The 24,402-nt window shown below is 47.5% G+C and overlaps 2 protein-coding genes and 1 long non-coding RNA gene across 3 annotated transcripts in view; 2 read left to right on the top strand and 1 right to left on the bottom strand.

Moving 5' to 3' along the window:
• Positions 1-726: 726 nt before the first annotated feature.
• LOC121818547 (uncharacterized) lies at positions 727-2,376 on the top strand. The gene is made up of 2 exons (XR_006058513.2): positions 727-955; positions 1,222-2,376. It is a non-coding gene; the product is annotated as an uncharacterized LOC121818547 (long non-coding RNA).
• A 5,396-nt stretch (positions 2,377-7,772) lies between these two features.
• On the top strand, positions 7,773-11,326 carry SP9 (Sp9 transcription factor). Its single transcript, XM_027963959.3, has 2 exons — positions 7,773-7,933; positions 8,921-11,326. The coding sequence occupies exons 1-2, from the start codon at positions 7,913-7,915 to the stop codon at positions 10,343-10,345; spliced, it is 1,446 nt and encodes a 481-aa protein (XP_027819760.1). The 5' UTR covers positions 7,773-7,912; the 3' UTR covers positions 10,346-11,326.
• Positions 11,327-20,332: 9,006 nt separating this feature from the next.
• CIR1 (corepressor interacting with RBPJ, CIR1) overlaps positions 20,333-24,402 on the bottom strand; it is a 37,123-nt gene continuing 33,053 nt past the window's right edge. Inside the window, 4 exon segments of the mRNA XM_004023448.5 lie at positions 20,333-20,709; positions 20,712-21,330; positions 22,536-22,621; positions 24,018-24,124. Of these exon segments, the coding sequence (XP_004023497.3) occupies positions 20,632-20,709; positions 20,712-21,330; positions 22,536-22,621; positions 24,018-24,124 (890 nt within the window). The 3' untranslated portion in view covers positions 20,333-20,631.

Genomic DNA, 24,402 nt, shown 5'->3' with positions numbered 1-24,402 from the left:
GGACCGGAGGCCCCGCCACAGGGAGGCCTATGGCCACCCGGCCGGGGAGCCCCGCCGCTGGCGTTGGGGGACCCGAACACCCCCACTCCCAGGGTGGCATCTGGAGCGCGGAGTCTCTCTCCCCGAGGCTGTCACCTGCCTCAAGGCCGGCTCGCCCGCTGCTGCCTGGCAGGGAAGGAGGACCGACGCCGCTGGCGCGTGCCCGAGTGAGTGTGTCAGTGTCATCAGTGTGCATTCCGCGTGTGGCCGCGGGGGAGGGGGAGGGGCAGGAGGAGACGCACGTGTCTGATGTGTGCGGAGCCTCCCCTGCCGCTCCGAGTACTTCAGAGGCAGGATGGAGGTGGCAGTCTGGCCTCGCGATGGGGATGGATGTAACCAGAGAGGGCTCTATTGGCTGAAATTCAGAAAGCACGAAAGTGTCGGCCCAGGACAGGCCGGTTCTGGGAGATGTCACAGGAGTGCCTGGATGCTTGGTGAGACTCTTAACCGACCTTCTTTCTCAATCGCTCACTGAACTATAGAGCCCTGGGAAGTCCTAGGGGCGGCGGGGGGTGGGGAATGGAAGAAAACTCAGGGAAGGACTCAGAAGAGTAAGAGTAAGGATAATAAAGAACAGATGAGGGCAGTTGGGGGGAGAGGGGTGTGTGTGTGTGAGGTCATGAGCCATCCAGAAAAGTTTCCATATCCTGGGCTCCCATCGCAGGTTGGCTGCAAAAGACACAGGTGGCAACTCTCCCAGTGCCTGTAGTTTCTCTGGTTTTTCCCTCTTCCTTCTGTGCTCCATTATCAACCCATAATGCTTCCCATTCCACATATAGACACAGACAACAGGATTTGTCCCAAACACCCATGGACAAGCCAGGACGGAGCCCTTTCCCGCCAAACCACTAAGGCCGGGAAATAAACGGCGCCTGCCCAGGCTCTGGGCGCGAGAGCCCTCAAGAACACTTCAATGGTAAGAGCATTTAGGGGATTGGAAGAAGGGAAGGAGAAAGAAAGGGAGGAGAAAGATGGGGAAAACAAGAGGAGAAAGGGGGAGGGGGCCTACAGGGGCAGAGTTGAAAGTGGGGTTCAATTACGATCGCCCCTTCAGCGCCCAGGGTCTTTCCGCGGGCTGCCTCTCCCCCCATTTCAGAGCCGAGGGAAGACTGGGGGAGGGGAGATAAGACAAAGGGAATTCTCCTGTAGGAAGTGTGAAGTGCGTCTGTCCTCTCCTTGCAGGCTCTGGAAAAAACTGGCAGGAATTTCCTTGTCGTGAGAAGACGGACGAGTGTCTGCAGCACAGGAGACAACTACAAACAGACTTTGGGGCGGGAAAGAGGGCGGGAGGAGGGAGCTGGCAGGGGCCAGCTTTGATCGCCTCGGCTCTGTTGTATATTTGCCTTCTCCAGTTTAGATTAGCTGAAACAGTCAGCTCTAGCGAGGAGTTCTGTTCCAAGGAGCTCCCCCTCCCTCGTCAGCGCCCCCTCCCCAATGTCTTCTGCACGCGGGGAGCTGGGTCGCGGCTCTTCCCGAAGTCGCGCCTGAAACTTCAAGGGCTAATGGTTCTGTGTTCTGCCGTAATTAGGAGGCCACGCAGCTCTCCAACACACCGTTAAAACAAATCTGTAAGTCATCCTACCCCTCTCCGGGACAGACCCGGGGAAAGGCGGCAGCTGGGGCCGCTCCCGGCTGCGTGCTCCGCGGGGGGAGTGGCGTCGCTGTGAATCCCGGCCTCGGTCTTTCTAAGCTCTTCCTTAGAAAGAAGAGAAAAGGGGCAAAGAATGGGCACCTCGCCATCCACCAAGCGAGCAAGGAGACCCTGTGTCTTTGCTTGAAAAGTTTTCAGAATAAATAGCTCTGGTGGTTCTAAGCAGTGATGAAGAGAGGCTGGGTCTGAGTCTTCTCCAGAACAGTGAGATAATGGGAAGGTTATGGAGTCGTCCTCCCCCCATCTCTTTTCCTTTCCCCACTCCGTAAAAATCAGCCATATAAATCGTTTGCATTGTTTAAGGTACATTGATCAATCTAATGGCTTGTAATGGGCTCCTAATTGCCACTTGCAGAGTTCTGCAGGCTCCTGTTTGAACAGGACAGTTTCTTGATTCCAGCAGAAGTCCACCTTAATCTTCAAACTGGTTGATTACAGACCCAGGAAGAGCACTAGGATGGCCAGGCCACAGCAGTCTCAGACCCTCAGGGGAGAGAGGAAAGGGGACTTAATGAGGGATGTTTGCTATCCTTTTTGTTCTTTTTTCAAATTTCACTAACGAGCAAAACCCAGACTGTGATTTATTGATTAGACAGATGATTTTGCTTTTATCAGACAAGAAATCTTCCTTATTTGCATTCCTTGTGTCTGTATATAATACAGCAAAGAAGTTCCTTGGACACAAACTGCTCTCAGTCATACTTCTTTTTATTTACTTATTTCTAACAGGGCAACACTAGGAATTGTGCTAGTAAATCATAGGGCTGGGGGGTGGGTGGGTAGGGTTTAGGGAACACTTGTAGAAGAAAAGTCAAACTTTCTCCAATAGGCATATTAGGTATGCCTAAAGTCCTGTTTCATAGCTTGCAGTTGTGCCTCCTCTAAAGCCTGGATGGAGGAAGGAGAGTTGGAAGTCTCCTCAAAGGCTGCCTATGAAAGTGTAAAACTGAGGAAACTAATATGCTGGCAAGAAGCTGATGAATGACCAGAATTCCTTGGCCTTTGGGTTTTTAAAAAATATTAACTTAGGGTCTGTGTGAAAGATTGCTTTAGTGTCTCCAAAGATGGTTCCATCAGAGTTGGCTGAGACAACAAATGTGTTCCATTTTGGCAGAAAAGCGAAGTTGCTCAGTCGAGTCTGATTCTTTGAAACCCCATGGACTGTAGCCCACCAGGCTCCTCCGTACATGGGATTTTCCAGGCAAGAGTACTGGAGTGGGTTGCCATTTCCTTCTCGAGGGGATTTTCCTGATCCAGGGATCAAACCCGGGTCTCCCACATTGTAAGGCAGATGCTTTACTGTCTGAGCCACCAGGGAAGTCCAATTTTGGTAGAAAGGCCCTAAAAAAGAAGGAAGCCAACATTTACTTAGGTCTAAGACCCCTCTATAGTAGTTGGTGACGGAGGGAGGGAAGGTAGAACCCCAAGGAGAATAGGCCCCCCATGGTTTCCAAGTAAGGCAGTAAACAAATCTATGATGCTTGTCGAATAATCTTCCAATAATTGCAGTCATTAAAATCATCACAGTCTACAGACACCTTCCTTTCTTTGACACACCAGAGTCTTTCATTTAATTGTTCATGCATTTTTGGCTCAGATAAACAGATCAAGGCAGGCTGAAAATATATGGCCCAGATACATCTAGCAGCAGAAAATTAGTTGTGTGGCAAAGGTGCGGAGTGTCCTTAATAGACTAAGGTCTATTCAGTAGACCTTAGAGACAAAAAGGATTTGCATCTCCTCCCATCTCTAAAGAGCAGTAACACTTCCAAGGTAGAGGAAAGATGAAAGTTCCAGTGTCCTCTTGAGCCTTTCTGCCTCTTTTATTTGCAAGGGTTGGGATGGAATGATGGTGTTATAGAACAAACGTTAAGTGAAAACTCAATGGAAGTTGTGGTAAAGTTTCTCAATTTTCAATTAATTTTCTCCATCCAGTTGATCTCAAGGCTAGTGCTTTTAAAAATATAGCTATGTGTCCATGATAAAAGATTCCCTTCTAATTAAAAGCTGCATTTAATTGTCACCCACTATTGACAAACTCCAACTGAGGAAAAGCTTCAGTGGACTCAACAACCTTACCTCTGTACTGGCGTCTTCAGCCCCTGTTCATGGCAGGTAACTGTGGTGCACAAGGGCAGCTTTCCCTGTGTGTGGGTTTTTTGTTGTTGTTGTTTGTTTTGCTTTTAACTCGTTATTAATGTATCTCCCCAACTCCCACACCGTGCTGACCTGATAATCACTGCTGTAGTGTAGATCATGCAAATGAAAAGCATAATTAATTGCGCGTATTATTCAGAAAGGGAGCCTGGTGGCTAAGCAAATAAATAAAGGCATGAGAGAGGAGGACAGGTCAGATAAATGCTTTTTTTAGGGCTCCTCTTCTGGCCCTCTCCTCGCCCCTGGCCATCCTGGTCCGGGTGGCTGAGGCTTTGACAGCAGCCAGCAGGGCCCGGGCGAGAACCTTCTGTTCCTCCTCCCCCGACGCCTCCGCTCCCGCCCACATCCTCAAGTCTCCCCAACTCCACCTCACCTCACTCCACCCCATCCCCGTGCCATATATTCGCAGCTCAACTCTGCGACTGGCCAAAGCTCTTGGGCAGTCACCTAATATTTCGAGTTATTCAAAAGATAACTGGTCCTCTCCTGTCTCCCGTTGCATCAGGGAAAAGCATCTTTTTTTTTCCCCCCCCGTGGCTTAGCAGCTCCAATCCTTCGGATCCGCGCTAATGACGGAATTGTTTCCCCGGCTTTGCCTCCTCAACGCAGCAACTTGCGCAGTTGCTCAGATCGAAGCTCTCGGGAGAGGCAAAATGGGGGAAACAATATTTGTTCAAAGGAAGTGAACTCGTCCCTTTAATTACCCTATTCTTCTTTATTAGGATTCCTATTGAAATTTTATTTTGCAAAAAAAAATTATGTTGATTTAACCGTAGTGTATTTACGATGTAAATATATTCCAAGATGAAAACGTCACGGATCAATTGTAAAGGACCCGGATACATAATTTTAAAAAATCAGTTTCAGTGTATATGAGGTTCTCACCCCACTTTCGCTGCTCAGTCAGATTTGTTTATGCAGAATCGACATTTAATAGTGCTAATTGCACTCCAGTTAAATTGCCCTGATTGCAGAAAGGGAAGCAATTTTCGTGCTCTCTGTCTGGGTTTGGAAGAAATTGTTTTATATTCACCTCTTTATAAAGAAGTGGAGATAAGGCACCGGGGCCTTTGCACAAATTGCACTTAGGGGCTGACTGGCAGCATTCAGGCGCTATAATAGAGCATTATTTGGCCGTTTTGAATAATGTAAAGCGTTTGCTGAAAGCTATTCTCCTGAAAATTGCTTTAACTTTTAAAAGGGTGATGATTCACTCCAAACCAGGCCTTTGTTACATTGTCATTATTTCCCCAAATGTTTTAACAGTCAGCTCAACACTTCAGCATAACACATTGATCTTTGTTTAAAAACTAGATTTTTTAGAGGAAGAAAAAAATGTCACACGGAAAAAAAAAAAAAAACACAAAACCTGGACTTCTGAAAGATTTCCTTGGGCACCCCACCTTAAAGTTGAAGTGCCCAGGGCGTCTGCCTGCGATCATCTGGAAGATTTTCTAACTTTTATTGTGATCCGGTGATGTGTATCTAAAGAAATATCCGAGTGCCCACGGAGAGTCTGACAGCTGGAACTGCGCTGAAAACCGAGGGAGGGGGAGGGGAGAAGAAGGGAGGAAGAGGAAGAGGAGAAGGGAAGGCAACCCGGGCGCCGGGAGCCTGAGGTGCCAGCGGGAATTGTTTTAAATGGTTGACTTGAAAATGTCACCAGTGCTAAGTGGCTTTTTGGATTGTCTTATTACTTTGTCAGGTTTCCTTAAAGAGAGGGTATGTTGGGGGAGGAGGTGGCTGGGGGGAACCTCCGCTCTACTCCTCCCCGGGCTGCACTGGGTGAGTCGGCAACGCCTCGCTGCCACTTAACAATCCCTCTATTAGTAAATCGACGCGAAGACTCTACTGGAAGCCGAACACCAGTCTGCTCTCCCAGGGCAGAAGTCACCTGTTGGGAAGGGCTCCCGGGTCCCCCTGCCGGGCTTTCCGGTTCTTCCAGGCTGCTAGGATGCCGCCTCACCCCTCCACGCCGAGTCCCCGGGGCTTTTCACACTCCCCCTTCCCCGTCTCCCCCTGCCAATTTCTACTAGAATCCCCAGGACACAAAGCTTCATTAGAGCGGCGCGGGTCTTCTCACTCTCTCTCCCTTCTCTCCTTTTTCTCTGTCGTACTTTCCTCAGCCTTTTCGCCACCTTAGACCAAAGTGGGGGGGCGGGGAGCATTTGAGCCAAGATATTCTAACGAAAAGCAAAGAAAGCAACCCATATAGTCTTCTCCACCTACGGAGTGCACCAGGATGCATGCAGGCTCCGTCTCAGGGCCAAGAGATGAGCCACGGTGGTCGCACTTTTTGGGTCAAGAGGTACTGTATGCTCCCCCTCCGCAGCAACTCGTCTTTTGCACCCAAGCTGTTGAGGTTCGTGGTTTAAAATGTCTTTTAGAGCAGGATGTGGGTTTTCAGGGGAAAATGTGGTACACTAAAACCAGTACCCACGTCTGTCGAGGGCACTGATATTTCTGATTCAAAAGCTCCTGGCTACCCTGAAGAAAAAGAAGGGGAGACCCAGAAAGAAGAAAAACACCTCAGCGACTAAGGGGTTCCAGGAGCATAGTTAGTTGTCTGTCTGAGGACGTGTCTTCTCACGCGACAGGATCCGAAGAGGACTTTAAGATGCTTCCAGCTTGCAAAATGTGGAGGCGCCCACGTGTGGCCTCGTCCCTGGTACTCACGGACGGAGATCCGCGGGAGAAGCTCCCTGAGCACGACCAGGAAAGCAGGGAGCTAGGGGCGAGCCCACCCCTCAAACCGGCGTCCTTGCCCATCAGAGGAGCCTCTAGGCCCAGGCAGCCTGGAGTGTGAGTGGGTTGGAGCTGGGGCAAGAAACTCGATTCCGGGCTGAAATGTGACATGCAAATCTTCACCGGGTTAAACAAACAGCCGAGCAAGCTGCAGCTTCAGCGGGGGTGGCGGTGGGGGCGGACGCGGCTCCCGCCGATCTCTGTTTCCAAAGTCGTTGCATTGTGAAAATAAGCGGCTTCGTGCAGCATGTTTTATGGGCTGATATCTCCCACCCCCACGCCAGCCCCCAGCGAAACCCGGCAGATAATCAGCACGTCCCACTGTTTAGTCATATTTGACAACTGGGTTAACCTGGTATCTAGGCGCTGGCAAACGGTACAAAGGGTGCCCTCAATTACCACTTGAAGCTTCGGGTGTGAGTGGCACTTGTATTACCCACTGGGTCAGAGGCCAGAGCGACAATTAGGAAGTCACATAGACCGCTAGGGGAAATGGCGGGATGCGGCAAGCTCCAGGCCCTCCCAACAAGTCTGTGGGTGTAGACCTGGACGAAGAGGCCTATTTCTCTCCTTTCGGAGGAGCCGTCCCTTCACCCCTTCTCCTCAGTGTGACTCTGAGTAAAACTGAATCCAGTGGGAATCTGGAACCAGGTAGACAAGTGACAATGATACAATCGCGAGCGAGAATGATGGAATCCTGCTGAAGTTGTGCTCCGTAGGCGAGAGCCTGGATACACAAAGTGAGCGTTGACATTTTCATCTCTACTTGGGCCTTGCTCGTGTGGCCTCCGCCTCGACGCCCCCTCCCCTCCTGTCTCCTTTCCCACAAGTGGAGAGTCGAGGACTGTCAGTCCTAACTTGCATCTTCTCAGGGAGGTCGCGGGGGGCGGGGGTGGAGGTGGGGAAGCTTGTGACTTGGTCTCAACGATACTTAAACCTGGCTTGGTGAGTGTGTGTAAATTTTTAATTGCGCTGTAATTTCTTCAGTCCCTAGCCGGCGACCGCCCCCGCCCCCAACCGGGTTAGCCGCAGTGACTGGCACGCGCCGGGAGCCCGGGCTTGGGCCCCTCGGCGCGTCTGATTGGCTGCTGGGCAGCTCCCGTCTGCTCTGCCTGCGCCCTCATTGGGTAAGAAGCGCAGCCAGCGGCACTTCAAAGCGGGTGCTCCTCGCACTTAGGCTGAGTTTAGCCCGCGGGAGCCGGGAGTCCGCTCGGCGCGAGCGCGGGGACGCCGGAGCCGCGCGGAACCCGAATAGTTTTTCCGAGCAGCCGCCAGGCTCAGCCTCGCTCCAGGCCCCGCCACGCCACCCAGGGACCTGCTATGGCCACGTCTATACTTGGGGTAAGTCGAAAGTGCGGTTATTTGCTTGTTTTAACAGGAGTAATTTTTCGTTATGGCTTCTCCAGGTCGGCGGCTCTGTAGAAACTGTTGCTGCCCGACTGCAGCTTCAGCTTCTTTGAGCACTTTCCACATTTCTGAGATAGATTCTTTCCAAATTATTGGAACCCAGGAGGTGCCTTTGAAAGAAAAGGATTTGTTAAGCAAGTCCTTTCAATACTCGGTTTTAGAGGTTCCTTTTCTTCCCCGCGTGATTTATATCCCATCCCCCCACCCCTTGCTTAGGGGATTGTTGCAATTACGCGACAGCGGTGTTTCCAGAAAACAGTCTTAATCGTTTTGCAGACCATGTAGTCACGTTAACATTTACACTTCTGCGGCTCCCTAGTTCGTCTATGACTGAAATCCATCGCGGGGGTCGCTTCTGCTCGGATTCTTGTCTTCGTGTGTGTGTGTGTATGTAAACATTTAAAACGTTTTCTATTAAGAAGAATCAAGTCGTAGTCACCCTTGGGAGGAGTGCCCCAAGTTTCCCCCACCCCCGGTCGCTGTTTCGGCCGCCTCTGCCCTCACCTGGTGTTTGTTGTCGATGTGTTTACCTTCGCGCTTCATCCCGAAGGGCGACTTGGGGGCTTCTTTGAGAGGAGCGGGCTTATGGCGAGCGGAAGGCGAACGACTTGAGTCCAGTTTGGGGCAGGATATGCAGCGACTGAGAACCGACACATCTTTGATTTGTAGCCCCACCGAAGAACAACTTTACAGCTCCGGGACCCTCTCTCTTGGGATCACCTCTGCCCCGCGCGGGGCGCGGCGCATCCTCCGCGAGCTCACCGGGAGGAGGCGCGAGTCGGGGGGCCACGACACCCCCCCGCCCCCCGCCTCGGGACCAGTGGCTGGGGGACGGGGCTGCTCACGGGTGCACTTTGTGTCTTCCTCCCACTTGTTCCTGCCCTCCTCCTCCTGCTCCCTCCCCCACCCCACCCACTGTAGGAAGAGCCGCGCTTCGGAACGACCCCGTTGGCCATGCTGGCGGCGACCTGTAACAAGATCGGCAACACGAGCCCGCTGACGACGCTGCCGGAGTCGAGCGCCTTTGCCAAGGGCGGCTTCCATCCCTGGAAGCGCTCCTCGTCCAGCTGCAACCTCGGGTCCAGCCTCTCTGGCTTCGCAGTGGCCACCGGCGGCCGCGGCTCAGGCGGCCTGGCGGGAGGCTCGGGCGCAGCCAACAGCGCCTTCTGCTTGGCCTCCACGTCCCCTACTTCGTCCGCTTTCAGCAGCGACTACGGCGGCCTCTTCTCCAACTCAGCGGCGGCCGCGGCGGCGGCGGCCGGGGTGTCCCCGCAGGAGGCGGGCGGCCAATCGGCCTTCATCTCCAAGGTGCACACGACGGCGGCCGACGGCCTGTACCCGCGCGTGGGCATGGCGCACCCGTACGAGTCGTGGTACAAGTCAGGCTTCCACTCGACGCTGGCGGCGGGCGAGGTGACCAACGGCGCTGCGTCGTCGTGGTGGGACGTGCACAGCAGCCCGGGCTCGTGGCTGGAGGTGCAGAACCCCGCTGGGGGGCTCCAGAGCTCGCTGCACTCGGGCGCCCCCCAAGCCTCGCTGCACTCGCAGCTCGGCACCTACAACCCCGACTTCAGCTCGCTCACGCACTCGGCCTTCAGCTCCACGGGCCTCGGCTCCTCGGCCGCCGCCGCCTCGCACTTGCTCTCCACCAGCCAGCACCTGCTGGCCCAGGACGGCTTTAAGCCGGTGCTGCCCTCCTACTCGGACTCCAGCGCCGCAGTGGCGGCCGCGGCGGCCAGCGCTATGATCTCGGGCGCCGCGGCCGCCGCCGCCGGGGGGAGCTCGGCGCGCTCGGCCCGCCGCTACTCCGGCCGCGCCACCTGCGACTGCCCCAACTGCCAGGAGGCGGAGCGGCTGGGCCCGGCCGGGGCGAGCCTGCGGCGCAAGGGCCTGCACAGCTGCCATATCCCGGGCTGCGGCAAAGTGTACGGCAAGACGTCGCACCTGAAGGCGCACCTGCGCTGGCACACGGGAGAGCGGCCCTTCGTGTGCAACTGGCTCTTCTGCGGCAAGCGCTTCACGCGCTCGGACGAGCTGCAGCGGCACCTGCGGACTCACACGGGCGAGAAGCGCTTCGCCTGTCCAGTGTGCAACAAGCGCTTCATGCGCAGCGACCACCTGAGCAAACACATTAAGACGCACAACGGGGGCGGCGGGGGCAAAAAGGGCAGCGACAGTGACACGGACGCCAGCAACCTGGAGACGCCCCGCTCCGAGTCCCCTGACCTCATCCTGCACGACTCCGGCGTCAGTGCGGCCCGGGCGGCTGCGGCTGCGGCGGCTGCGGCTGCGGCGGCAGCCTCGGCGGGAGGCAAGGAAGCCGCGTCTGGCCCCAACGACTCTTAGAGATCCGGAGAGAGGCGCGAGGAAGCGAGCGAGAGAGTAGACAACGAAAGCGAGCGAGAGGTTCGGAGGGCAAACGACCGGGGGATGGACGGGCGAGGGCTCCAGGGCCGCCCCCGGGCCGGCGCGAGGTGATGCGGCATTCGGCTCGCGGACCGCCGCTCGCCGGCCAAGCCAGGAGCTCCCCTCTGCTGCCCGAGCCCAGACGAGAATCGAACGCGTTTTCCAGGAACAAAAGCGAACCAACTTGCGACACAAACACTTTAAAAAACTGCGCGCGCACACACACACACACACACACACGCCGGTGACCTACAACCACAAGCACGCACACTCAAGCGTGCACACGCAAACACACCACTCGCACAAACTTCTTGAGCGAAGAGCAATACATAGAAACGTTCCCTCCTACCCCCACCGCCCACCCGGTTCCTCCACCCTTCTTTCCTTTTCTCCAAAAACAAATCACCATCCTGCAAAGGACTGTCAGAACATTTGAGAACAAACGGGACCTATAAACACAGACCCTTTGCGTGGATTATATTATATATAAAATGCTCCAAGTCCTCCTTGATATCTACTTACAGTGAAACTTTTTTTTTTCCTATAAAAGGAAGCATCGAAAAGGCTGAAGGTGAGAAATTAAACTGGAAGTCTAGTGACAGTTTCTCTGTATTTCATAACATCTGTAAAAATAGGGTTCAAAAGATTGTGTTCTCTTATTTTCTTGTAAGTGTTCATTCAAATAGAGGTTTTTTTTTTTTGGTGAATTCCTGAAATTCAGGGAGTTTTTTTATTTTTATTTTCTGATGCACTTTGTGAGAGTCAGTATATATGTAAAAGATATTTAAAATGTTGAGTTATCATTTCACTCACAAACACGTAAGTTAAGGTCATCTAAAGAAATTAAATGCGTTTATCTGTATGAAGAAAATCTTGACACCATATTTTCATTTTGGTATTATTAAAGGACTCTGAACAATACACTTTCTTTTTTTTTTTTAATCCTGTCACACACACACACCCCAGCCCCCCACCAGTAACCTTTACATGGGTCGACTTTTTTTGTTGGGAAAAATTCCCTTAATGTTAGTCTTAGGTAATGTAAGGTTTATGTGAGTTATAAAAAGCCATAATACAGATACATTTTTGCAAAGTCAGAATTATTTATTTGTATATTAACAGCATAAATTAAATGGGGTTATAAGGTATAGTTGTATTACTTAAGGAGAGAGCTCTCAAAAGGTGACATTTTAAAACTCTGGAACCCCTTCGAAAAAGCAAAGGTCCTTGGCAGTTTTAACTGGGGAGGTGCCTACCCCTGCCAGAGAGGTCAGACAAAACTCCAGTGGGTTTGTTTGTTTTTAAAAAGCTATTTAGAAACAATGAGTGAAAGGAAAAAGCTTTTAAAAAGAAGTCTTTTACCTCCCAAGACCCTCTACGGTTGGGAGGTGACTCAAGGGAATAAATCGCTAGAGTCAATACCCCGGAAAAGACATTTCATGCCTAAATGAAAATCTTGTTAAATGTTATTAATTTTGACTTAGAGCACACAGCAGCCCCCTGTGCCTTGTATTCCCTTATTAGGGATTCATGTCTTATCAAATATCTAATTAATCTCCTAGACATCATTTGTTCTGGCCAACTTTATCTCAGCTGGTCCACGGGGAAAACTCCAAATATTCTCCGTGACAAAGCTCCCTTGAAGATCTTTTTAATTGTCTAAATTAACTGCACCAAATTTGCATGTCAAACGGTAAAGGGCAACCTGAGATAAAATGTAAACGTTTTAAAAGCCCCCAAACTAAGCACTTGATTTGATAACTAGGCTTTTTAATGTTATGGAAGACAACTGCTCCTTTCCTTTTCAAAGACGGCTGATCTATGCAAATAGTGAATTGGAAATGCCTAGGTCCCCGCGCCGTCAAATGGCCCTCGCAGGTTATTTGAATATCAGTGGCGCTGCTTCTGAAAAGGTTCAAGGATGCTCTCTGACTTCTTTGTGATTACTCAGTGCGGCGTCTTATTCTGAAGAAAAAAAAACTCAGGAATAATTAAAGGCTGGGATCAGGCCTGGGAACACATTTGGGACAGGAATCTCATTTAGACAGTCTCTTTCAAAATAAGGCACAGTTAAATTGACCAGAAGGCAATTATTGAAATGAAAATTATTTTCATTCTCTTTGTCTTCTGACCACCAACTTAACAGCCCCGGTTTAAAAGAGAGGGGGAAACGAAAAGAAAATTGGTAAGTGAAATAATTTCGCAATTCGAAAAAATGTTAATTTAGAAAATGAAGTACATATTTACAGAATAAAAGTATATCTAAAAGGCTCCCCTCACAATAGAAAATACAAGCAAAGTCAGCCTCAGTGTGCGGGGCAGTGTGGGGATTTAAAAAGATTATTGTCTTGGGAACTTGAATGAATGTTTTGATTTTTATAGAGGAGAAAAATAAACTGTTGTTATTAAGTCAACAAAAATTTTCTCTCAAACTGCAGTGAAAAGCCAAATAGCAAAGTAGAGATAAAACGTACAGAGAAGGTCTCCATCCGGGCGTCTGCAGAGTCTGGGGCTGGGTGGCTTCCCGCTCCCCCTTCTTGCGTCCCCGAAACCTCGGCTGGCCGGCTCTTCCGCAAGTGTTTCTTTTCTTTGGCCATTTTCTCTTCTGGCTCAGTTTATCACCGGGCCCCCCAGCCTACACTCCGCGCGCCCTCTCGTCCAGGCCTGGCCTAGAGAAGCTGGCCAGGGCTACGTTCACTCTAGGGGCTTGGGGCCGAGGCGCTGGAGGTTGAGAGCGTGCCTGGCGTGTTTGGGGGGCTGAGGGTAGGCGGCGCGGAGGTGAGGGTGTGGTGGGGTCTCCCGGGGAATAAGGGCGCCCGGGCGTCTGCCCCAGGCAGCTTTGTTTCTCGTGGATAATAAAGGCAGATCAAAGGGCCTGGCCGTGCAGGTCCCGCTCGCCTCGCGGCTCCCTCCGCAGCCCAGTGATCAAGGCCTCTGCGCGCTGCCTGTGCCCCGCGGGTCAGCGTATGTCCATCACCGCGGCTTCCCAGAACGGCGGGCGGCGGTCGGGCGTGAGCGTCCAGCCGGGAGAGCAGAGCTCGCGGAACCTGCACGCGGAGGGAGAGGGCCCCTGCCCCCAGCCGAAACTAGCAGGCAAGGGTGACTCCCGCCGTCTTCCCCAACCTCCAGCCCCAGGGGCCCTGGGGGCGCGGGGATACCTTGACCAGAGCAGGCGGCGACCCGCTGGGCCCCAGCAAATTGGGGAAGGCGTGCGTGGGAGGAGAAAGCCCAGGAACCCCGAGAAGAGTTCGGTCTCCACCCGAGGTGGGGCCGCGTCTCCCCAGGGCCACCTCGGGGCTCCTGGGCCCGGCCCGCTCTGGTTCGGGTGCAGGCGAGGGCCGCTGCTCGGAGGCTGGTGTGGGGTTGAGGGAGCAGGCATGGGCCCTGAGTTCTCTCAGTCCCGGGTGAGAGGAAATTTGATTTCGTTTCAGCCGGTGTCTCCAAGTATTTCCTGCGCTGTAGCTTTCTCTTCCTGCGCAGGAGAGGAACGAAGACCAAGTTTTCCTCGGCCCTTCTCTCTCTCAGCCAGCCACAATCCACACCCTCCTCGCCGCGTTCTGCCTTTTCTGGCTTTATTTACATTTTTAAGAAACTCTTGGAGTGAATCAAATTCTACCTGATGTGGGGGAGGGGGTGTGGAGAAAGAACGAAAAATAGAAAGAAAAGAGAAAGATTTTTCTCTCCTTCAGGAGGGAAAACATTATTTTGACGAGATTAGATGGTGCACCTGAGCGGCTTGTCTGGACATTCCGTCAAATCGTTATAAGTCGTGTAAAATTGAATTTCTTTTTATTCAGATGGAGACTTTATTTATTTTAACTCTAATCTTATTTGCATCTATTATCTGTATTCGCCAAGGCTCTCACTCACTACAAAAATGCAGATGAAGTAAATCTTACATAAATCCCGCCCATTTGTGTAATTGGTATACTAAGTGTTTATTTTAAGTGAGAATAATTTAGCTACAAATTTTCTTAAGGAATAACATTCTTAACACATTAAAAAAACTGAAAACTCTGATTTGCTTTTATGTTTGACAGTCGCTCTTGATTCCTTTAAGAGGAGCTAGGCGAGTGCGGCTCTCTGGCGCCATCTAGAGCTCGGGTTCGGGAAGGCCGCACTATCCGCCCTCGCTCGCCGCTTCGAGAGCCGGGAGTCTGCGTTTGCAGCAAGCTGCAACAACCGAGCGAATCCAGCAAAGAAAAGCGAGTTTTTGTCTTCCGGGGAAGACAAACCCCACTACTGGGGAGCACTGCTTAGTAACGGCAGGTATTATTGCTCCCAGGCAAGGAAGTTTTTTCTGAGATGTGCTAACTGAAAATCCAAACAAATAAAATAACGCCTTGCTTTGGCCCTAGTCTTAGAATTGGCGTATTTAAAATTTCTTTCAAGGCAATTTCAGGGTCTTCCAAGTTGGAGTTGAGCACGCTGGGCGCTGTCGGCGGCGATTTGGAGCCGGCATGGGGACCCGGCCGTGGGCGCAGCGCCCCCGCGCTCTTCGCCCAACGACCCGGGCTTGGACCGACCAAACCAAGCTGATTAAAGCACTCAAACAGATCGTTCCGTGTCCCGAGACCCCCTGTGAAGGGGAGAGAAGCGAGGGACCCGCACCTTCTCCAGCCCGGACCCGGGGATGGCCGAAGCAGTCTCCTGCCTCTCCGCTGTCTTCCCGGCGCCGTCCCGCCGGAGTCGAGGGCTGGGGGCTACTGGGTAGGCCGGGACTGGGCGGGGCGGGCAGGGTCTCCGGGGGCTGCCAGAAGTCCCGAAACCCCTCCTCCCAGCTCCTTGCGAAGGGTCTGCACTGCCCGCCGGCGCGAACTGATCCCCTTTGCCCCCGCCTTTTCTCTTGGAAACCCAAATCTAAAATCGGATAACACTTGGGGGCGTTGACCAATCTTCTCTCCACTCTGCGTCTCGCGGTTCCCCCGCCGCCCCTTTCCCTCCTCTTCCTAGTCCACTACCCCACCCCTCGTCTTCAGACGTCGTGCAATGGCTTCTTCCCTTCCTTCCTTGTCCCCCACCCTCCCCGCACGTTTATTGTATTTTAATCTTAAAAGCTACACCTCCAAATCCCGCACCCAAGGCCGCAGAGGCGCCAGAGCCCGCAGCAGATAAAGCCGGCTGAGGCGACGGGGCGCCGGGCTCCCTGATCTCGCGCCAGGGAAACGCCGTGCGTTTCCCGGAACTCTCAGCCACCTTTGCAGCGGGTAACTCGGCTGAGTTTGTATTTGCTGTTTTAATACAAATCCCGCCGCACTGCCTATTTCAAAGATGTGCTAATTACTACTTGGATAGCAGGGCGCAAAGTCCTTGTCCATTTCCAAGTACAAAGTAGGTTGCTAGAAAATTTGAAATTGCCTTTCAGCCTAAAGCTGCCTTACCTGAATGTCATAATTACAGTAATTATGTACATCCAAATTACATGCTAATTAAATTAGAATCAAATCGTTCTAAATCGAAATCAAATGAGGTAGTGAAGAATTAATCAATGACAACATAAATAGAGAGCTTCCTTCAGAGATATTTATTGTAACGATCCAAGGAGGAATTTGATCTGAAAAAGTCACCTGTTTATTTACTTTCAAATTAGTAATCAGTTATTATCCCTTCTCCATAATTTTAACCGTTCAGTGTTATTTACCCCCACCCTTTCCAGACGCTGGAGTTTATAGAAATATGTATGAGGTAAATACATACAGACATGCCTACCCTATATGTTATTGATATAAATATATACAGTGTGTTTGCAACTCCAGTTAAGGGAAGGTTTCAGCAAGTCCGTGGAAACATGTTCCTCCAGGGCCTGTTCTCAGGGATCCGGGAAAGCAAAGCAAGGCTATAGATTTTCCAAGATCCTTACACTCTCTTCCTTTAGAATTCATACTGGGGATTTTACATTGTTTTGCAAACATCCAACCATTTCTGGGTGATCTATTTATTTTAAAAATGCAGACTGATAAATCCCCTCTCCACCCCCACCCCCCGCCCCGCAACGCTGATCTGTTTTCTGCTTGCAGTTTGCTGGCGAGAGTCAACATTTTCATTTTTGCCCCGGGAGCGAGAGATTAGCATCAGCGTCCTAAAGCGCCCTCTTCACCTGTGGAGCCCCAGAAACAAGAGATACTCGCTGGCTTTCCTAACTAGCGAAGTCCACCCTCCAACCTGCAGAGGAGAAACGCGCGGGAGGCCGGGCAAGCTTAGGCAGGAACTGGCAGGAGAGGGCGCGTGGCGGCCCTGGCGCGCTGGTCCCCAGGGCGCAGCTCCCCTGGCCCACAGCCTAGAATTTCTTCTGAGTGGGCCACCGGTGGGGCGGGGATGGAGAGCAGGACGGGTGCTGCGAGTTTAGCCCGCATCCTTTCCTGTTTACACTTCGTCGGTGGGTAGTCCAGCGGCCTCCTCGCTTATTCTAGGAGGGAGACGGGCCGCCTAACAATCAGGCTTTCATCTGGGTTTGAGGTACGTTCAGAAGGTTGCCAGACGCGTGTCTAGGAAAGCATCACAGCGCGCAGGGGTGGTGTCGCCTCTGGGGATGTGAAGAGCAAGCCAGCCCCCAGCTGGCCTCCTTTCAGTCTAAGGCGAGGTGCTTGGAAGCCACGATCTGGTCAGCACCCAAGCCTCCGGACCTCCGCTTCTGCCCACTCCATCTGGAGGACATTCAGACCGAAAGGACTGGGGTTTTCCGTGTCTACGAGTCAGGGAGAGGCGACTCACGGGCAGTTTGGGCCAGAATGTGCATTTCTTTGCGTTGTTTCCTGCGTTTCACCCCGCTTCATTATTAGTTATATTCTGAGGGTGTTAAGTGTGGCGTGAAGAGGGGCGAAAGAAGGAAGAGGAAGAGGATCTGTTTCCGCTTCTGTCAGCAGGAACGGGGTTTGAGATTCATCAGTACTGGGTTGCCATCGCATCTCCCAAACCTTATAGTTCCCTCCGTCTTAGTTTTTGCTCACAACTTTTAAAAAGCATTTCTCCTTTTTGATCTGAAAAACCCGCTCCCAAGACCAGCAGCTATTGCATGCCTTTCTCTCTTTTCAAGAAATGGTAACTATCTAGGTTTTCTTTTCAGAAAATAGAAAGATTTCTTAATACTCCTCAGCTACTGAAGCTAAAACGCAGCTTTCTCCCAGATCTTATTAAGCACAGGGTGTGGAGGGTGCGGCCTTGCAGAATGGCCTCCTCCAGCGCACCTCAGCCCAGTGGTCGTTTCCTAAGGAGGAAAGTGAAATGGCTTAGGTGGATTTTAAAATCTTTGAGAGTCAACGCTGAAGCATCGTAAATATTTGGTGATTAAAAACGGGAAACGCCGGGCTCCCAACAGCACCGTGATTCACTGTCAGCAAGCCATCTCCTGGAAGAACAGCAAGGAAGGTCTCTTCAAGCCTTTCAGATAAAAAGCTTTCTTCAGATTAAAATCGTATGATACAAAGCAAGATCTCCATTTTCCACTGCAAGGTAAGCAGAAACCTGCTGCTATGCTGCAGCAACCTTGCCTATTCTGGCACATTTATTAAATTAAATGATGACTACCTTACCACATAGACATTCAGATAAACAAGTCCTAACCTAGTAACCTGATCATGCCTGACCATTTGTAAATCGACAGCACCTCCTGCAGGAATTAATTTGCTAGTGTTAAATTACCTTAAATGTTAAGCCAGGGAAAGGAGAGGAAGGGAACCCAATAAAGTCTCCGAAGTTAGCCAGTGCTATGTCAGGCCATTGGACAAATAAGAAATGTCACTAGGTACATCCAGATTTCTTGAAAAGAATTTCTCTATTAAGGGTCAGAAGAATGACTTATCACCAGACTTTTCCTGTGGTTTTCTAAAAAAAAAAAAAAAAAAGTTACTGTTGAGGACTTTTGTTTTTGAATCATACGCATTAAACTTGGAGGATTCTTTTTTTGGAGTTAGTACTTAGGGAAACCTCTACACATAAAACTAGACATACTTTCTATTATGAGCCTTATCTCTGGTTTTTACCTTGTACCTCAAAAGCAAAAGGATAACAAGATGCTTAACATTTAAAAAATCACTTTCAATTGCTTTTGCCTTTACATTAGAATATGCAGAACAAGTCAGATGAGCCTCTTTAAAACTGTTACCATGTTATGATTATACGTGAAAATGCCTCCCTTCAGTTTTTAAGTTTGCCAAGTTGGAATGCTAACCCCTTGGGGCTGTCTAGCACCCTTGGGTGACCAAGTCTGAAAGCCAAACAGCAAACCAACATTTTCTATAACTACATGTGAATTTTTCTCACTGTTGGGTTGATAAGAATATTGGGGGGCGGGTACTGGTACTGCCTTATAGTTTCTCAAACAGTGAAGGATAAGTTAACCAGAGATTTAAAAATTCTTGCGGCCACCTTCAAGTTAAAAAGGCACCACACTTTTGTGGAAGTGTTAAATGGTAATGTATTTAATTCATTTTAATTACAGGATGCATTTCAACATTTCCCTTCATGAACACTACAGGTTCAGAAATTCTTTAAGGCAGTAAGTATTGCATAGGTTTTGACATTATCAAAATTATAAAGTCTAAAAAGGCATAACATAGGAAATAATCAGTGCAACACTGATGAACTCAAGGTGTAAATTAGCAGTCTTTATCAATCTCAAATGCACGCTTTCTTTTTTTAAACGAAGAAGGAAGGGGATCTTTAAGGTGCACAGTAAGTTACTGAAGAGTACAGGAGGAGGAATTCAAGTTCTCCTCTCGCAACTCTCTTAAAAATGTAAATAATCAGAGTTGCTTTGTGCCTTCAGTGAGCTGCTTGTGAATCAGAGGACATCTGTGTGTGCATATACAAGAGAAAGATATATCTATCTATACACACACACACACATACACACACACACACACACCAGATACACAGGTCTTAAAGTAATTCTTCTAAATTACTTTCTAATCTATGAAACTAGGACTGCCAATTCTCAAAAACCATCTGAACGAATGAGTATTTGTATTGTATTAAAGAGGTGTTTTTAAAATGTGGAACCATGATAATACTTGCGTATGTGATGGTTAGTATGTATTTTTTTGAATTGCATGTTACTTGTAATTTGAACTAAATGATTTTTTCTATAATTTTCCTTTACCATACACTTTGAAACACAAGGGGAAATTTATAGCTAAATTTTTGTACGCCACACATACCTATACTTATGAAATATATCTAAACAGTTTACTCGTTCATGACAATAAATGCTTAACCTTTAGAAGTAAACTGTGTGATCGAAGAAATGTCAGTGGTTGAAAGGCCATCTGTTCTAGGTAGAATAATGGTCCCTTAATGACACAGCAGTCCCAACCCAGAGCCTATGAAGATGCTAGGTTACAGGGCAAAGAGGAATTAAAGTTCCTGACAGAATGAAGGTTGCTAATCAGCTGATTTTGAAATACGGTGATTATTCCAGTCTCCTGACAGGCCCAATGTAATCTACAAGGGTCCCCCAAAGTTGAAAACAGTGCAGAATGTCAAAGTGTCAAAGCAATTAGGTACGAGAATTTGACTTGACTTTGTTAGTTTTGAAGATGGAAGAAAGGGGACAGGAGCCAAGGAATGCAGGTGGCCTCTAGAAGCTGGAATAGTCAAGCAGATTTTTCCCAGAGCCTCCAGAGCGAACCAACTCTGCTGACACCTTGATTTTAGCCTAGTGAGACCCATTTCAGACTTCTGATCTCCAGAACTGTATTTGCATTAAGACTGAGGTAATTTGTTAAGGCAGCAGAGAAAATTAACACATCATCCAAATGTAGCTAGCTTTTTACCCTAGAGCAAAACAACAAAGAAGTCTTAAAGTAATACAGATCAATCCATTACTTAATTCACACCAGCGAATTTCTATAGCGCTTACACTTGGCTTCAAGTAAATTCAAACCTTAAAAGTAATAAATGTGAATTGAAAAAATAATTAAACTATATCCATTCAATGTACTGTCATTCTTTTAATGATGAAAATGTCACAGAGTAATAAGGGGTTTTTATTTCAGTATAGGGTACAAGAAACATTTGTCAACTGAATATATTTTTACAGCCTCCAAATAGATTACTTACAAACATTTGCAAAGTTTATTCTTATGGGATTCATGTAGTTTTGTACTTGATGTAACAGTTTACAGAGATGAAAAATTAAAATAGAGCTTCTTATTAGAAAGACAACAGTATATAATTTAGCCCTTGCTACAGGTATTCAAGAAAAAAGTGGAGATATTTTTATTTGCAGTTTACTGTCGCAGGTAAGTCTCTCTATGTTCTCTACTTCTGCTCCATTCTGGTGTCACTCTAGTATGCTTATCTCCCGATAATGCTCTCTATGCACCTGCCCTCCTCTGTATGCATCCGAGCCACGGCGTCTGGGGTCGCTTCTTCTGTCCCGCTCTTCACCTGGACTGCGCCGCGGCCGCTTCCTTCCTTCTCTCGGCTGGTAACTGCCGGGGCTTCTGCTTCGGCTTCTCCGGCTCCTCTCCTCTCTCCCAGATCCTCTCTTCCCTGGACTCTGGTCACGGCTTCTGGGCTTTCTGTCAGAATCAGGATGGCTCCGTTTGCTGTTCTCCCCAGAACTCTCTTGTTTTAAAAACTTAGGCTTTTCCTTGTGACTGTGACTGCAAGAACGTTCCTCATCCCGTTTTCTCTGCTGAGACTTGCCCGTCGCTTCAGGATCACTGTTGTGATTCCCTGAACGCTTGTTTTTCTTTCTTCTCTTCTCCTGCATTTTTGTCCCTTTGCTGTCACTCTCACTGCTGCTTTCTGAACTGTCACTAGAGGAGGAGGAGGAGGAGGAGGACAGCGGGGACGGGGAGGAGGAGGAGGAGGAGGAGGGCTTGTTTTTATGTTTTTTGTGTTTACTTCTGCTCTTCTGAAGCTTTTTCTTTTTTCTATCTTTTTTCTTTTTCTTTTTTTTCTTCTCAAGTCGATCTAATTTCCTGTTATTAGGGAAAAAACAGTAATAGGCTATGTAAAAATAGTCTACTTTCACTGACAAATATAAAATTCTGAATAGACAATACAGTTTCTTAGAAACATTAAAAGTGGTATTCAAATACAAACACATTCTTTACTTTTATTAAACAACAAATTGTTTTCTTCCTTTTAAATTACTCAAGGCACATACACAATAAATTTAAATTTAAAAATACATTAACTGTCTCAGTATACTGTCCTCTATAGTAATGACTATTACATTTTTTTTTTTTTACTGAATCAGAATTTGAAATTATATAGTATTCTACATAATCGTCACCATGGCATAAAGAAAGGTCTGTAACATTAGCTGGACCAACTGCAAACTCAAATATAAAGCTCTAATCAATGAAACATTAATTTTATGTATGTACTATTTTAAAATATGGAAATACGAAACATTACACTGTCAAAATTCAAACGCATATTCTCCAGAAATTCAGAATAACAATATATTTTTACATTTTTTAATACTCTATTTTAGTTACATAAAAGATCACATATTAGTTTTCAACAATTGTTTAGACTTATTAAATAATTAGGACAATTCTACTATGGCATTATGCATTTCTAAAGAGTAATTCACATTCTCAGTAGAGTAACTTTATTTATAAGATATATTTGAGTTACTCTGAAATAAAAATGTCCTCACTGGATTCTGTCCAGCCATCCTCAAAACTCCACATATTGAAACAACATGAGCTCCCTCTATTGGACTCACCAGACATTTCTTAGATTCTTTAATCCGGAGGTAGACTGTTTAACATGATTCATACTTACTTTAAATTTTAGCATTTTCAGCATTCTTCATAAAATTGTACAAAATTAAAGAGAGTAATACATGGCCCACAATATCTTCTAAGAACAAACTGTATATAAAGATATACAAATCTACTATGAAAAGTAAAACCTACAAATAAATCTATTTCCAAATTAAATTTTCTGAAAAGTTCAGTGACTTTGTGGTATAAGCTGAATATATAATCTTACATCCATTTTCATATTCCTGAAAGACAAAACTATATTACTGAGGCTGAAGAATAATCAATACATCAATGTGATACACGGTTTAAGTACCTTAAACTTAGGATCAGAGATGAATATGACCCTAAAATGAAACATAAGAAAAAATGTAGGTGAATTAATTAAACAGACACTTTTTAATCACCTGAGGAGTTTCTGTTTTTGTTTGGTTGTTAGTGACTTTAAAAATTCAACTTCTGGATCTTCTTCACCCTCGCTTGCAACATATTCCTAAGTCAACAAAAACATCATTAAATTGCTAGACTAGAAAACAAGTTAGTTGTCAGGAAACATTTACAAATAAGTTTTATATTAGGGACACACTGTTGATGAGTATGACATTTTAGACTGGAAAGTGGAATTCAAAAACTTTTGTAGTCTACCTGCCAAGGAGGATCATAACGGCCTAAGAGATTAAGAGGACTGCTTTATCAGGAGAGGACGATAGAGAAACACAGATGAAATATTTAAAGCACGGCTTCCACTCTCTCTCGTTTTTATTTTTTTTTTAACCTTTCTCCACTTTTATTTTTTAAAAAAACTTATTTATTTTTAATTGGAGGATAATGGCTTTACAATTCTCTCTTAAGTTTGAATTTAAACACTTGTGAGTTTAAATATTTTCTGTTTAATTTAATGAAACATAAAACCCAGGAAGATCACGAGCTCTACAGGAAGGTCAAAACACCCACACTTTTTGCCTTTCTAATTCCAACAGTACATTATTAAATATATTAAACAGTACACATACATAATAAATGGGCTTCTCTGGTGGCTTAGAGCTCTCCGGTATTCTAGGTAAAGAATCTGCCTGAAATGCGGAAGACACGGGTTTGATCCCTGGGTGGGAAAGATCTCCTGGAGAGGGGAACAGCAACCTACTCCAGTATTTTTGCCTGGAGAATCCCATTGACAGAGGAGACTGGCGGGCTACAGTTCATGGACTTGCAAAGATTAGGACACGACTTCGACTAACACTTCACTCCACTTTATACACGGTAGATAGGTTACACGTACAATCCCTAGCAATGTCTGAGATGGAATGTGACTCTCAGAGCAGCACAAGTTTATGCCAGTGGGAGTCTGGGATTTAGTCTCAGCTCTGTCTCTCAACAGCCACATGATCTTAGGGAAATCACTTAACTTCTGTGGGCTCCAGTTTCCTCATTAAATGAAATAAATGATTTATATTAGAACATCTACAACCCTTTAAACTCAACCATTTCTGGATCTATGTACAGTTTAATCAAGTAACTGTTTAAAATACTTTCCATTATTTTGAGGGGTTTGCTTTTATACACTTCTTCTCATTGGTTCTGTTTAACATCACTTCAGGCTAAGTTAGCAAGAAGGAAAAAGTAACAGCCTTATCACCAGATCAGTTAGGTATTTTATCCACAAAAACCCAGAGAAGCAGTTTTATTTATTAAAATATAGATTTAAAAACAACTTCTCGTTTAGGCTAAAATAATAAAGAAGCAAAATCAAGATGTATTTTAGGCATTTTCTTTGCTCTATCTTGCCTTCCTATGGATATATGCATATTGGAAAACATTAAGTAGCAATTCACAAGCAATCACATTTAGATTTATAGACATTTTCAGCTTACTGATAAAAAGATCATTACCTGTGATGGATCATTTGCGGTCAAGTTTCTCCCCAGTACATTTCGTTTCAGTGCAAACCCACTGTTTCTCATCTCCGCTATTAGCTCCGAGGGGTGCATCGATGGCCCTGTTCACAAAAATCACAGTTTGAATGTATCATTTATATCTCTCTACCTTTTTCGGACTCCACAGTAGGAATGTAGTTGAAGCTTTGTTAAATAAAATCACAGCTAAATCAACTCAATAATCTTCTGCTGAGCAAATAATCAGATATGATTTTCTAAAACAGCAGTCTGGAGATTCAGAATAGAAAATAATTGCATTTTTCTTTACGTGCTAGGGGACTCTCTTCTTATGTAACTTTGTCATATTGAAAAGATACACTTAAATGTTATCTTCTTGGTA

This window comes from Ovis aries, chromosome 2 (assembly GCF_016772045.2).
Source record: "Ovis aries strain OAR_USU_Benz2616 breed Rambouillet chromosome 2, ARS-UI_Ramb_v3.0, whole genome shotgun sequence".
In the NCBI taxonomy this organism is placed as follows: Eukaryota; Metazoa; Chordata; class Mammalia; order Artiodactyla; family Bovidae; genus Ovis; species Ovis aries.
Note: the sequence above shows the minus strand (reverse complement) of the source record. Positions and strands in the feature narration are given on the sequence as shown.